General features: G+C 32.9%; 1 protein-coding gene across 8 annotated transcripts in view; it reads right to left on the reverse strand.

Moving 5' to 3' along the window:
- LOC146949408 (alpha,alpha-trehalose-phosphate synthase [UDP-forming] 1-like) overlaps nt 1-14,942 on the reverse strand; it is a 29,383-nt gene that overhangs the window by 3,153 nt on the left and 11,288 nt on the right. For 2 of the 8 annotated variants that reach the window (XM_085745439.1, XM_085745437.1), the window contains exons 2-14: nt 9,652-9,750; nt 8,939-9,027; nt 8,516-8,686; nt 8,066-8,163; nt 7,553-7,941; nt 7,092-7,206; nt 6,826-6,927; nt 4,110-4,260; nt 3,538-3,626; nt 2,899-2,947; nt 1,806-1,906; nt 1,477-1,664; nt 915-1,032 (exon numbers count right to left, since the gene is read on the reverse strand). In XM_085745439.1, the coding sequence (XP_085601565.1) occupies nt 915-1,032; nt 1,477-1,664; nt 1,806-1,906; nt 2,899-2,947; nt 3,538-3,626; nt 4,110-4,260; nt 6,826-6,927; nt 7,092-7,206; nt 7,553-7,941; nt 8,066-8,163; nt 8,516-8,686; nt 8,939-8,984 (1,617 nt within the window). In that variant the 5' untranslated portion in view covers nt 8,985-9,027; nt 9,652-9,750. Of the gene's footprint in view, nt 1-914; nt 1,033-1,476; nt 1,665-1,805; nt 1,907-2,898; nt 2,948-3,537; nt 3,627-4,109; nt 4,261-6,825; nt 6,928-7,091; nt 7,207-7,552; nt 7,942-8,065; nt 8,164-8,515; nt 9,028-9,651; nt 9,751-14,942 lie in introns of all 8 variants that reach the window. The other 6 variants (XM_085745438.1, XM_085745436.1, XM_085745435.1 and 3 more) reach the window with 3 other exon arrangements.

Raw genomic sequence — 14,942 nt, forward strand, 5'->3', positions numbered from 1 at the left:
TTTTTTTTATATAGTACTTATGATGTTCTCTTTGGATGGTACTAATGATGTTTAGCTATATTCTATCTAATTTGTGCGGAAAAAATATGTAATTGTCACTTGTTTTGATCATTTTCATTAATTTGAATGTTTGTTTATTATCATTTTTAGTTATGTTTATACATTGTGCACTTATACTATTAATTTTAAATTTAATTTTTTAATAACGTATCGAGGCCGTATCGTATCGGGAATTTTGAAAATTTTCCCGCATCGCCGTATCGGTATCGTATCGTATCGGTATCGTGTCAGGTATCGGGGCTTCATAGGTGGTAATGTTTTTGTTCCCGGGTTTGCAAAATAATGGAAAACAGCATTGGAATGAAAATCCTTAATCTGATGAAGTCTAATAACACCTTCACACTTAAAATTACAATCAATTTTCAGTAAGACATATCTCCCATGGTCATCAAATCATTCGTAAGCATTCATCTTATGATTTGTCATCTTGATTCCTTGATTAATCTCTTAGGATGCTTTTATTCACAACTTAGTGCCACAAATCTACCTCACTCATCAGGAAACTTGTTCGTCTTCAATAAGCGGCTATAAACAGCCACATTTTGCTAAGTATTAACATGGATTTTCTGCTGTTTGTAAGATTTTGGAGTCATGTCAAGTTATGGTAAATTTCCCCATTGGGTATTCCCAGTTAAAAGATTACTTTTTCGGGCCATGCCATATCTAATGTGCGACTCTCAACAAGTTCAAATATTTTTTTCAAAACAATCATATGTATTTTTCACTATTTCTAAAGTAGCTGGGTAGGGGACAATCAAACAAAGACTAAAATACTAGGCGAAGAAAGATAGTTAAAGGTTTCCTTGACGATAAGTATTCAAATAGGTTATATGCTTTATGATAAGACAGCATACCAAAATAAGCAATCGATTAGTTGACTTCAGATATTGTTGAATTGTCTTCCTGGTATCGAGCCGTGGTGGAACTTGTTTTGTCCTTAACTGTGCCTCAACAACAGTATCATTTAGCTCGCTGCAAATATTTGAAGATAAGGATCATCATGGTATTCTAGATAAAAAAATTTAAGCAAGAAACCTATTCCTTCATATCATACTTCAGTGCATAGTTAAAATCGTGCATCTGCATGCCTTTCTTTTATTCCTAAACCTACAGCATTACAAGTAAATAAGCATCGTATGTAACTATAATGCTATCTGCGTAGTTTTACAGAATTTACCCAAAACAACAGAATAAGATACAATCAAGGAGACGACTTTAATTAATTAGGCAAATCAAGCATATAACTACCAGTGACATTTTAAAAGAGCCTCCAGAGTTACATTTCAAAGTCTTAACTGCAGACCAAATTATGAATCATTATGTAATTTAACAGACCCTGATAAGATACAACACCCTCATTGTAAACCACAAACTTCGAATATATAAGAGAAGATATTGTGACTACAAATAGTATACCTCACAAAAGTTTCTGCCCATTCCTGTGCAGTGTGGGTTGTTACATGATGGAAGTTGTGCCTATGTCGCTTCTCTCTCTCTTCTGATGGCATGTTCAGAGCTTTGGCAATTGCTTCGGCAACTTTTGAGATGTTCCAGGGGTTGACCAGAAGTGCCCCAGCCCCAAGAGACTGCGCAGCACCAGCAAACTACAAGAACACCAAATATCAGATGTCAAATCCACTAGCTTATCATCCATCTGCTATCCCCTACTTTATGCCACTCAGCCTAATATAACTGAAATATAGAAATTAAAATAAAAGATAATTATTCTAATAAGTTGTACTTACTTCACTAAGAATGAGAACCCCCTTCTTTTTTTCTTGACAGGCTACAAACTCGTAACTGACAAGATTCATTCCATCCCTCAAAGACGTGACAAGTGCAACATCTGAGTAAGCACGAGAGAGTATGAATATGCTATAAGCAGAAAACCGGAAATTTTACAACAACAAAAAATTAATATTAGCAACAAACTAACTGAAAACTTGAGAGACAATTGAGAATTCAGGGAAATATAAATAAAATAGGATTTAATAGACTTGAGGCTGTGCTATACCATATTGCAACAGCACATACCTTCATCTATGCCCAATATATATTTTAAAGCTCGACTTCTTTTCGCACAACACATACAAAATTTTACTACAGATCTTCTGGGCTTATAAATTTAAAAGATTACGAGTGGCCGTGAAAACATATTTTTGGTTGTAAATGTGCTGTCACATAACTTAAGTTTGTTAAGAAAATATCTTCCATGTGTTTCTATTTCGCTGTCAAAAAATTTTGATAATTCTCTTACTTGGCTAAACCACTTTTATCACAGTACATGAACAGGAAATTAAACACCATAAATTACTGAAAGAGTAACAAGTTTTTTTTACAAAATAAAGAGCAAATATTAGGCATGAAGAGAAAACAACAAACTTTGCAAAGAATCTATTGGGTTTTTTATTTTATATTTTAAATCATGCGGATCAAGGCGAGACTATTGGAGATGCTTCACATTTGTAGGTGTAAGATCAGCTATTCAAAAAGTGAAACATCACAAAGCAGTTCATGACTGCTTACAGACATTTGGCGTGCCAGACGAGTTCATGCATGTAGGGGAAAAAAGGAGAAATGTAAATAACATTTATAATGAAGAGGCTAAAAGGGAAAGAAGATGTCCGCCTGTGATACTTATTCCACAAGAGCACCAAAACAAGTATTTTCCTTTTTTGGTGAATGTAAGTGCATCGAACAGCACAAAAATTGACATCCAAAGTTATTCACACAGGCTATTTTTGCACATACAGACTATTGGTAAATTTCAAATTGACATCAGAAGTTATTCACAGGATACTAGTCAGAGAAGAAAATCTCAATGAACATAAATTTTACCTGTAACAGCGTACAGAGCACACAGTGCGTAAAAGTCAAGAGTGCGGTCCTGCAGATATCCAATATTAATGAATAATAGTCTTTAAGCCATAAACAGCATAGAATGCACCAGGGGATGTAGCATTTGGAAGTTTGAAATAAGTTTCAGACATTCAATTGATTATGTTTCATGAGCATTTTGTTCTTTCTTTCATTTCCTCAAGAACCTATCAGATACTGAGCACACATGTGTTTTTAATTTCTATTTATTTCCTCTCCAGTTTTCGATGAACTTTTGTTAAAAAAATTCTAAAGCTTGTTCTTTTCACATTACCCTTCGTATAAAAAACAAGTTAAAACGTTTTTAACTTCTAATATTATTCTTCCCAAAATAAAAATCCAATTTCTCCTATTCCAAAGAAAGTGTTGGTATAAATACATATCAATAAAAATCCAATTTCTCCTATTCCAAAGAAAGTGTTGGTATAAATACATATCATAACAAAAATGAACAAAACTATATGCAACCAGTACCAATGAACCAGATCACTTGATGAGATTTAATTAACATGACAGAAAAATAAATTAGTACTGTATACGATGGAGATGTCAGCATTATTATAATGATATCCTTAGATCATGATTTTTATATGAACGCACCAGGTGATGTATAGGAACAGCAGTCAGTGTTCCAAATCTGCCATTGATGCGGCCAACAATTTCATGAACTTGGCTTGTAAGCTTTTGATCTGTTAATATGACAGTGGTTAGAATTTTGATCCTTACCCCTTGCTAATAGCTTAAGCTTTTCGGAAAGCATGTATTTAACAAAAAACTAAAAAGGAGAGCAAGCTTCACAGCCCAAGACTCGCAACGTAAACACAGAGATAAACTGAAGAATGAATGAAGTATCATATTGACTGTGCACCCAATTTTTAATAAACTACTTTTTCACTAAGGAAAATCTTTCTGTATGAACTTGAAAATCCAATCGAATATCAGCCTATGCACAATTTTATAATACAAGAGATCACATAAAATGTTTTATTTCTTTTTATTTATTGTTTTTGTCTTGTAAGTAAAAAGACTATTTTTGTCCAACTATAGTGTGTAAAATATATGTCTTCAATATAAAGGAAAATGTATCTCTGAGTTGTCAAAACAACAGGGAAAAATTGAAACACAGCCCTAGATTTATACAATGAAGATGGAATCGTATAAGTAGAACTTACACTCGGGAACATCTGTTCTTGTTGGCACAGCAATTTGAAGCAGAACGACCTTTTCTCGCCAATCCTCATTCTCTTCCAAGAATTTTTCAAAAGCAAGAAGTTTTTGAGGAATTCCTTTAATCATATCAAGGCGATCAACACCTAACATTACCTGTCAATCAAGAAAAAATGTTAAGCACGATCAGATTATAGAACCAATTAAAGTAGGATTTGGCTCTAGGCAGAGGAAAAAACACAAATACAACTTCTAAGGCAAAAACATCTTTATTCACTCCTGTATTAATGCCTTGTTCGCTGAAAGAGTGGAACATAAATCCATACAAAAGATTAAAACAAAAAAGACAATAATTCCTTATTTTTATCAAATAATAGTGTGGAGCTGTGAAAGCTCTAATGAGAAGAAGATCAACAGACAGAGGCTCCCGGCAGAAAATTGGATGAAATGGAAGATAGTCTAATGGAAAGAAGTAGGGGTGAAATGATAATAATTTCCATTACACAAGACCATTGTATAAATAGTTGGAAAATGTGCTTTTTGTCAGAAAAAGGAATAGTTTGATGCATGAAGTTGACCTCGTGTAGATAAGGCTTTTTTTTTTTATTGTTATATTAACATGATAAAGACTCTACAGGCAAATAGTCCTTATAAACATAGAAATTTGAGATCATAACAGGTAAAAATCACAATATGTGGTGAATAGCCTCCAAAACAAACTTAACTGGGCCTATGAGTGACTTATAAGTTGAAGGAAGTAACACCTTAAACAAATAATTATTGGTAACTGTGGTATAGTATATTAACTGTGAGGTGTATAGATAAACAAATATCAGGTCATGTTGTCCTTTCGCATGTTTAATAAGACAAAATATTATAGGGATGATCCAGCAATGGTGTTATTAATATCGGATCATGGAAAATAGCGGATTGCCAAAAATCCGCTAAGAGAAATAGCGGATAGCATAGCGGGAAAATAGCAAAAATCCGCAAATCGGTTGATATAAACAATTATATATAAAATAAAGCATTAACAGAAATAAAAAAAAGTGACTGACATAAAACTCAAAATCATACATTGCTGCAGAAAAACCAAGAACAGAAATTAAAAGGAACTTTTTGAACAAGAAATTAAAAGGAACTTAATACTCAAAATCTAAATAATTCAAAACAACTAATAACTGGTATTCTAACTAGTGATAGAAGACGAAAAAGATCTATTTATTATCTTCTTCCCCAGCATAATCATTATCCTCATACTAGATCGTGAGGCATATCCTTCAACTTTTTCAATGAATCCTGAGAGTCAATGTCTTGAAGGACATGAAGGTGGAGAGACACAGGCAGTTTAGTGATGAGAGGTTACCTATGTTGTGGGGTTTAGAGGTTATATAACACCCCATCTCATGATCGACTCAGCATTATTTTGTTTTTACTGTTTTCAAAAATATGTCTTCTGCAGCTCACATGATGTTTTTAATTGTATCATTAGGGAAAAAGCATAAAAAACATTCCGATATGTAAGCAATAACCATTATCACCGATATGCAAAAAGAAACCGCTATTGAAGTGTTAGCGGAATAGTGATAGTGTATCTGCTTTCGTCGCAGTTGCTCCAAATCCTGATAGGTAATAGCGGTATAGCGGCGCTTTACCAGTTATTTAACAACACTGTAACGGTCGTCTTGGCCTTGAAGCCTTTTTTTCTTTCTTTCTTTTCTATCAATCTAATTTTAAATCAAAAGGAACCAATTTTCTCTAGTGGAAAAGATCACCTAATTTCCCATCTATAATCTATGATTTGTAGGGCTGGCAATGAACCGAACCAACTCGACAATAGTTCGGAATTCGATTCGATAATTAACTCGTTGAACTTGGTTCATGAACCAAATGAGCTGAACTCAAGCTGAAAATTAAGTTCGTTAAATAAATGAGCTGAACTTGAACTGTATATAGTTCGATTCGGTTGGTTCATGAACTGACTCGATATTTATGTACTTGTTTTTAGAGGAATTATTACTAATTTAATTAACAATTAACAATAATTGTAATAAAAGAGAGAAAAGAAAAAAGAAAAAAAAAGAAGCTAATAACATACTCTTGTGTAGGCTTTTAACCAAAAATGTGTGAACTAATATTAGTCCCACATCGGGGAGTTGAAAAACATTAGATAGGCGGAGTATATATAAAAGCGAAGTGCCTGCATATACATATTGTGCTACAGTAGTGATTATTTTGAGATGCCTTATGTATTGCTACAGTAGTAATAATATTGTGCTGCAATAGTATATTTTTTCAAGTGGCATTCTATGTAGTATTTTAGTTCATTTTTTGTTTTTTTAAAAAAATATTAAAAGGTCAAGATATACATTTTTGACAAAAACAAAAAAAAACTTTTGAATTATGTTCCTCGAGCAAAACGAGCTGAACCTAACGAGCCGAACCGAGTTGTTCGAAAACTTTAAACGAGCCGAACTCGAGTTAAAAAAAAGGTTCGTATCGAACTCGAGTCGAGTTTCGAGCCGAGCCAATTCTTATCGAGTCGAGTCGAGCTCAGACAGGTTCGACTCGACTCGACTCATTTCCAGCCCTAATGATTTGTAACAGGAAAGAAGTAACATTCTAAATCTGAAATAATCTCAAAATTCATAGGACAGTTTTGCACAGACCATAATAAGATTATTAATCACAAAAGCAGTTAATACAGAGTAAAAGGTTTACCTTTCTGCCTTTAAATCTTTCTACTAAGTCTTTGAATGGAGCTTGGACTTTAGGATGGTCAAGTGCATGTATGAATCGATCCGAGTCTATACCAATTGGAAACTGACATGCAAGATAAAAGAAATAAGTAAGTAGTTCATATTTTAATCTCATCATGTTAATTGCTTAATTCCTAAGATAAGTTTCATTCAAAACATTTTAGGCAGTGTTAATTTTCAAAAACTTTGAAAGTATCGATCATAAAGGAAAAATTTGTGACCACATACCGCAGCAACTCGAGTCAGTTTCCCTTGATCCTCAACCCCTTCTGGCGTGGCCTCAAGTCCAAGAATGCGAGTACACGCACTAACAAAGTGTCGTGCATAATCATATGTGTGGAAACTGTTCAAAAAACAAAAAATACATTGATCTAAGTCAGAAGCAATGGCAATAAGAGAGAGTGAATAAACTATTAAGGACAAGATATATAGGAAATCACAACGCTGAACTAGTGTTATGGCTTGATCCAATCGTGAATTCATTCGTTTTAAGAAATTCACTGATTGACAAATAAGAATACCCTCAAGATTAAGAATGCACAATTTCCCTTTCCCAAATCATCTGGGGGTATAACAATCAGCATTACAATATTAAAGAATAAACATATACCCCCAATGTAACAAATGTACAGAAAATAGAGTTTGAGGAAAAAAATATTCCCAAAATGCAGAGTCAAATTGCAACTTACCCAACCAAATCAGCAGCAAGAACTGCACGCAAGAGTTCTGAACGAGATGGCAGTGTCCTATGAATTTCAGAAGATGGAAATGGGGTATGGAGAAACCAACCAACTTTCATTTTGCTGTTAAATTTCTTTAAGCATTGAGGTAGAAACATGAGATGATAATCATGACACCAAACAATATCTCCCTCTTCATAGACCTGATTTACAACATCCGCAAACATTTGGTTTGCCTCCTGATACGAATCAAACTGAGACTGGAATCCACGTGTTGTCGCTAGACGATCTTCTTGTGGAAGTCCAAGGTAATGAAAAAGGGGCCACAAAATGTTATTGCAATAGCCATTATAGTACTGATGAACAATCTCTTCAGTAAGAAATACTGGGATACACCTCTGTAACACAAGTAAAAAGCAAAAGAATTTTTTTAAAAATAAAAATAATAAAATCAACTGATGTAACAGCACAATGACAAATGCAGAAGTTATTTCTAACATTGTGATGGAGAAAATATAGTACCTTTTCAGCTAATGCTTCAGTGAGTGTCTTCTGACCAACCGCATCCGCCACATTGACACCGGCCCAACCTATCCACCTCGCTTCAAAATCCTTCACACCTATACAAAAGAATGCAGCCCCGTTAGAAAACTCTATGTAACCTAGCGGCCAAATCATGGTTCCAAATTACAGTTGCGATCACAGTTGTGATTATAGTTACGCTGCAAGCCATGATATTGCTACAGAATGTAGACTAATGTGGTCACAATTGCAATGCCATTGCAGAGACCTTGCAAACCACAATTTTAGACCGATGGCCCAAATTCATTTCAAAATGCAACAAACTTAATTGAAACCCATCCTCAAAAACCAATAACAGTTAAATTCATGCAAATTTCAAATCAGACAATACACTAAAACTGGAAAAATATAAAGACCAAATATTTAAAAAAAAAGACCATCGCCGCATACCTAAAAGAGCGCTGACCAAGCCGCCAGCACTGATCTCCAGAGACCAAGTATCCTCGCCTTTCCTAACAGCTGAAACTGGCAATCTATTAGCCACAACCAAAAGCCGTTGTCTAACAGGTTTTCCATCTTCCCTTTCATATCCATTACTAAGAGCCTTTGCTGCTGCGGCACCTTCCAGGAATCGTTCAACATGGGAAGCACCAGAGTTATTAAATTCTTTGAAGCATTGGTCATGCTCAAAAGAATCAGTAACCACATGTTTATCACTATCATTATAGTTATTATTAACATTATTATTATTATTGCTATTAATATTGTTATTATTGTTAATAAGAACAGTATCAGATGATGCCCTGCTGCTTTTTATCTGTTCTCTAATTTTCACAAGTCGTCCAACACGACCCGGATCACTATTATAATTACCATTACACTTGTTTCCAGGCATATGTTCACTCTGGAACCCCACCATTGAAGTTGAATATCAATTTCAGTTACAGCTTAGCTTCTTTCCCCTGCATATTTTTTGAACAAATAATCACTAAACAGAGTATAACAGTACTGACAGGGGGAGAAAATTAAGCCTCTAAAAGAGCAAGTATTCATTCCTGTGGCTAAATCGGAAATTAGAATAAAATATAGGTTTTAGTTTTATATTGAGCTTTAATCATTTAACAAACCGACTCATAAAAATAAGGTGATGTATTGTTACTGGGCCCATGTAATAGCATATTAGTTATTTTATTTTATTTTAATTTTGAGGCTAACTCATTTTTTATAAAATAAAATTATAAGCTTTCATTTCACTCTTCATATATTCTTTTGATGTCTACCAATAAATCTGAAATCACAGATTCCTAAACTTATATATGAAAATGAAATCACCAGCATCCCTGAAGTAGTATATTCATAGAATAGAATACAAAAAAAAAAAAAAAAAAAAAAAAAAAAAAATCAGAGTAATGGGAACAGAGGAAGCACTAAATAAGAGTATTCATAGAAATAATGAATACATTGCAGCAAGAAAGAAAGTGTAATGAAAATAATGGAGAAGTAAGAGAGGTGTGTAAGGTATCTGATGCAAACACTTAATCAAATAATTGAAAGAGGTTAAAATTCCAGCTCAGGACAGGAGAGACCTCGAAAATCAGCTGATGCTGAAAGCAAGGAGACAGACTAGACAAGTCTTGTTCAATACGTCAAACTACAGCTGGGTTGTTATGTAGAGAGAGTGAAATCTGCAGAATCTCAATGGCAGAGAATTGACAAAGTGAGAGAAGAAAAGGAGTGAAAAGCAGTTGAATCCTCGTGTAAGCTTTATAAGGCACCTAAAGTCTCATTACCATGCAAGTGATACCCAAGATTTTGTTGGAAACAGAGAGAAATTATTTTTCCAAAAATAATAAATGCATAAAAGTAATTATATTTTTCCTTAAAAAAAAAGTAATTAATTTTTTTTTGAGGAATTAAATTTTTATTTTTGGAAAACCAATCCTAAACATTCCAACCTGTATAAATGGTTTGCTAGCTGTAATACATTCAAATAGTATTATATGAATCGTCTGATTAAGATCATATGATTTAGATTTTAACCGTGTTTTGAATTACAAATGAATTTTTCGTTCACAAATTCTAATAACAATATATAAACCGTTTGATGAAGATCATAAAGTTTAAACCTTGACTTAGTGGTTTGTCTTATTAAGATTAAATGGTTGAGATCATGCAACTACAATAATGTATGATTATCTCGACACTAAGGAATTCACTTCTCTCCAACTCCAAAACACCTATGTTTATTTCGCCAATTTCATAATGTATCTAATTCATTGTGGATTCACTCGACTACATCAAATATTTTACTCTCCTCCCGTCAAAAATAAAAGGAAAAAAAAAACATTTTGCTTTCTTTATTAGATGATTCTAGATTCTAGACTAGAAAAATGGATGGTAGAGGTCAAGAGTGTAAGCAACCAGAATATCAATTATATGAATTTAGAACATGGATAAACCTTTTTCCATGAAAACAAATGGAACATAACCTTCTATTTCTAGTAACAATGTAACCTTCGACTTTGTAAGAGAAATGTAACCTAAGCCAATTTTCATCATGGGTCTAAGATTATGGTCTACACTCTTATTCATTTAGACTAAACTTAGGTGTCCAAAGCCTATCACAAATGAGCGTTGCTTTTTTGACCTTTACAAATACACAAATCGTTTTATTTCAAAAAAAAAAAATACACAAATCGTTTGAGAGATAACTTTTGAACGATATTTTTCCTTCAAAAAAAAAAAACTTCTGAACGATATTTTTGTGTTTTTAAAGGCTTCAGAAAAAACTCCTGAATGTTGTTTTTTAGGATAAAGAGCAAATATGAAAGCCAAAAAGAGTAACTAGAAAAAAAAAAAAAAACTCCTGAATGTTGTTTTTTAGGATAAAGAGCAAATATGAAAGCCAAAAAGAGTAACCAGCTTTACAGATTAATAATAATATTGTAGGGTCTGAATATCATTAAGCTTTTATGGACCAAAATTAACATTAGCCCATTTTGAAAAGGTATAAAATCATAATCAATTGTAGTATACTCCCTCCGTTTCAAAATGAGTGTCGCTTTAGGCTTTGGCACACAGATTAAGAAATAGAATGAAATAATCATTGGATATAACGCTTTTACTAAACTGCCCTTACTTTATAAGAAAAAGACAAAATTAAAGTTGCATTGAAAATTGTGTGAGAGAAAAGTTGGAAGAAAAAAATTAAAGTTGTATTGGAAATGTAAAGCGACATTCATTTTGAAACAAATTTTTTTGGCTAAAGCGACACTCATTTTGAAACGGAGGGAGTATATGATTAGATGATTTCTTTTCTGTCCCCCCAATGTCTCCCAGACCCCCCAGAAAAATGCTAAAACCGTTTGGTAAATAACTTCTGAAGACATTTTTTTTAGTTTAACACTTTCGGTAAAAAACTTCCGAATAACATTTTTCAGCATAAAGATATCGAGGAGGCAAAAGCAAAACTCCAAGAATTATTAGAAATAATTTCGATGAAAGAGGTCAGAAGCTAAAGTTTGGTGATTGCTTATCGAACCCCCTTAGAATGCGGTATTTTATCGGAAGATAGCTTCTGCTAATATATTTTGACAGATTTGAGCATTAAGTGAGAGATGAGAAACCATCCTAAAGTTTTGGATGTCTAGTGATATTGTAAAAAAGGCTTTCCTCATATTAAAAGATTTATTTATCTTCATATAAATTTAAAATAATTCAACTGATGTTTTCTTTTCTCAGCATCCTTTTAATTTTTCAATCACAAAATTATGGCAAAAGCGTGTGTTGCGTGAATGTTCAATCATTCCAAGATGTAAAAATCAACAAAAGCAGCATGAAGCAATTTCATTTCAGGGAGAGAGCATTTTGTCTCATGATAAAATCACGAAGATCTCACAATGATAATGAAGGGGAGTCATCACAGTACAAGATAGTAAATGACCAATCTATTAGATCTCTTTATCTCTTTTCAATGCACGATTTGACTTTTTTTTTCGTACACAACTCGCACAACATTGTTCAGTTTGATGCGTGGATAATATGTTATTGGGCCTGAATTTGTAAACTATAATACAATATTAAATATTTATACGATAGTAGTTCTCTTGGATTGCTCATAGACCCTTCAACCGATCGGATCATATTCTCGATCGACTTTTTTTCATGTAAACTCAGATTGAATTGTAACTCCCGATCGATTTTTTCAGAAAGAAAATAAGAACAATTTATGAGACATATTGAACAATCATCTTTTTATATTAGATTCTGTCGTTACATAACTAACTTATAAGATAATGTGTGTCACTTGTTGTATACTATTTTCGGTCCGTCTATTTTTAATGTGAGACTAGAATTTTTTAGAGTCAAAGACTTAACTTTTTTTTAATTCAGTTTATTTAAACGACCAATCATCTTTTTTAATTCTAGTCAAAAGACTTGACTAGAATTTAGTCCACAATATTTGTAGAATGTTTCGGTCACATATTTGAGACTTCTTGTTACCCTAGCAGCACAAGACAATGTAGCGCAAAACGATAAGAGATGTTTCCATGCATCTTCCTTCCTTAAAGCATGAATTCTCTATTGTCTAAGGGTGTGAATGCTCCCTAAATAAAGAAGGTCAGGACATAGTTTTCAATTGCAGTTTGCACTGGTAACTTTGGCAGCAATGAAATTTTTTAGAGGTTTCTGCAACATAAGATAAAATGCCTGAATTTTTTGTTTTGTTTTGAAAGATAAGAAATACATGTGACTAATTGGTCGAAAAGGTCCACTGGTTCAGTGAAAAAGAGTCAAAAGTAGATCATGGTTAGATTTTCCTAGCAATAATTTTGTTATTAGATTTTGCGGCGTTTTATTTTTCTCTCCTATACAAAGCAAAGGGAGCTAGCTCACATTATTGAATTGCTGCTATCAGATACGTGAAGATCAAACTTCTAAAAGGAATGGACCCCGTAAGAGCTATGGTGGCCACTGGCTAGGGAAATCCAGTACATAAAAAAATTGTCATAAGTTCAGGTAGGATTGTATGGTTACCACAAATTTGAAGGACAATTTTCCCACCCCACATTTATAGAAAATCACACATGGGTTTTTGAAGTGTATTTTTGCACAAAATATATACTTTTTGACAGAACACAATTGTGTTTATAAATATCTAACGATGAGAAAGGCATAATATAACAAAATAATGTAACAATAAATTTAATTAGATCACTACATAAAACTGTTTTAGACATTCCTAAGCTCTAATAAAACTAGTTTATAAATATCTGTATTTTCTCCTTTCTTTTATGAGAAAGGCATGCATGAAAAAGTTTATGAACTCTAGTGCTTGTTTAGCATTATATTAATATTATCATTGGAAGATTGACTCAGCCTTGCAATAAACTTTCTATTAATTAAACAATGGGAGACAAAAAATTACATGAGATCTATCTCATATTAAACAAGTCATAAGAAGAGGTTGCCATGTGCAATTTAAGTATCAAAATAGATGTTATAAAGTTAATTAGCTATGTGGTATTGAGGACCTAAAACAAGGGTTTGTCTGGTCTTAGCTTTGAAATGAGCACTACTAATGCTAACAATTTCAAGAGCTATAATTGCACAGTTTATTCCTAATCAAAGCAATTTTTTTTACCCATTATAAGAGCATTTGTGTGGAATATATAAACATAAGAATTAGAAATGGTATTAAAACTAAATGATTAGGAAGAGTTTGGATAGCTCTAATTGTGGAAAAAAGAAGACTTAATACTGATGGTTTCAACGTAAAAGGCAAAGACTTACATAAGCATTGTAAGAAGAGTTGACAAAATAAAGAATAATCTAATAGAATAGAATGGTCTATTATTGGATGTGATTTATGACGTGATGTTATAGTGTCGTTTGTTCATAGTAGAGGATTCCATTTGATAAAAAGAAAACTTTAGCTGTTTCAAAATCTTCTTTCTTTACGAAAGTTGTAGTACTAAAATCTTGAAAGATACTTTTGAAAAAATCTTTATATAGTTTAAATTATATATTATTTGAAAAAACAAATTAATATAATCATAATCATATAATATAATTAAATGAGTTTAAATATACAATCCTTCGTATAGTGTACATAATTAAATATATTTTTCCCTCAATTCACTCTGTTAGAAGTATTCGAGACACCATCGAACAATTAAAGTCATTTTTCAAGAATTTAATGTTTCGTTGGATCCTACACCCTAGGTTAGATATATTTTTTTTGAAGAAGCTAAATTAATTCATCTAAATTGACACTGAGGAGAATCGAATCTGAGACCTTAAAAGGAACACACTCCCAAGTCTCAATCCAACACTCTTGATCCTTGGTTAGATAATTGAATGTTAACATAAGAACTTGAGTCATTTTCATGGGTCACCACTAGCGTATCTATACCTTACCCTGCAATTCCTGGTCCAAAAGATTCTACCCTCATGCATTATATTTTTTAATGGCCCTACTTGTAATCAATTTCCTTGTTTGCTATAAACACTAGTAGTCTATAAGACACATTAGGTAACTAACTTTCAAGATTTTTATTTTTGCAAGCAGCATATTTCAACATCAGGTGCCTTTTCTAATTATAATAATGATGATTCTCTTTTGCAAAGTGAACGTAAAATTGAACAGAACAGTTAACCTCTACGTAGAATATCGCCAGCAACATTTATTAGTAACCTAATAGGGCAACTTGAAAAACACAGGCTTTAAAAAGGTGCAATACACTAAAAAATGTAGAATTATTCCATACGTCAGCACCAAGCACACGAGGCCTAACACTTGAAAAAGGAGAACCATTTGCACTCACTTTTTATCATCCAATGACCATGCAATCCAAAGTAAGATACTTGCATTGCA

Source organism: Medicago sativa, chromosome 2 (genome assembly GCF_051527215.1).
Source record: "Medicago sativa cultivar Bolivia chromosome 2, Bolivia_mono, whole genome shotgun sequence".
In the NCBI taxonomy this organism is placed as follows: Eukaryota; Viridiplantae; Streptophyta; class Magnoliopsida; order Fabales; family Fabaceae; genus Medicago; species Medicago sativa.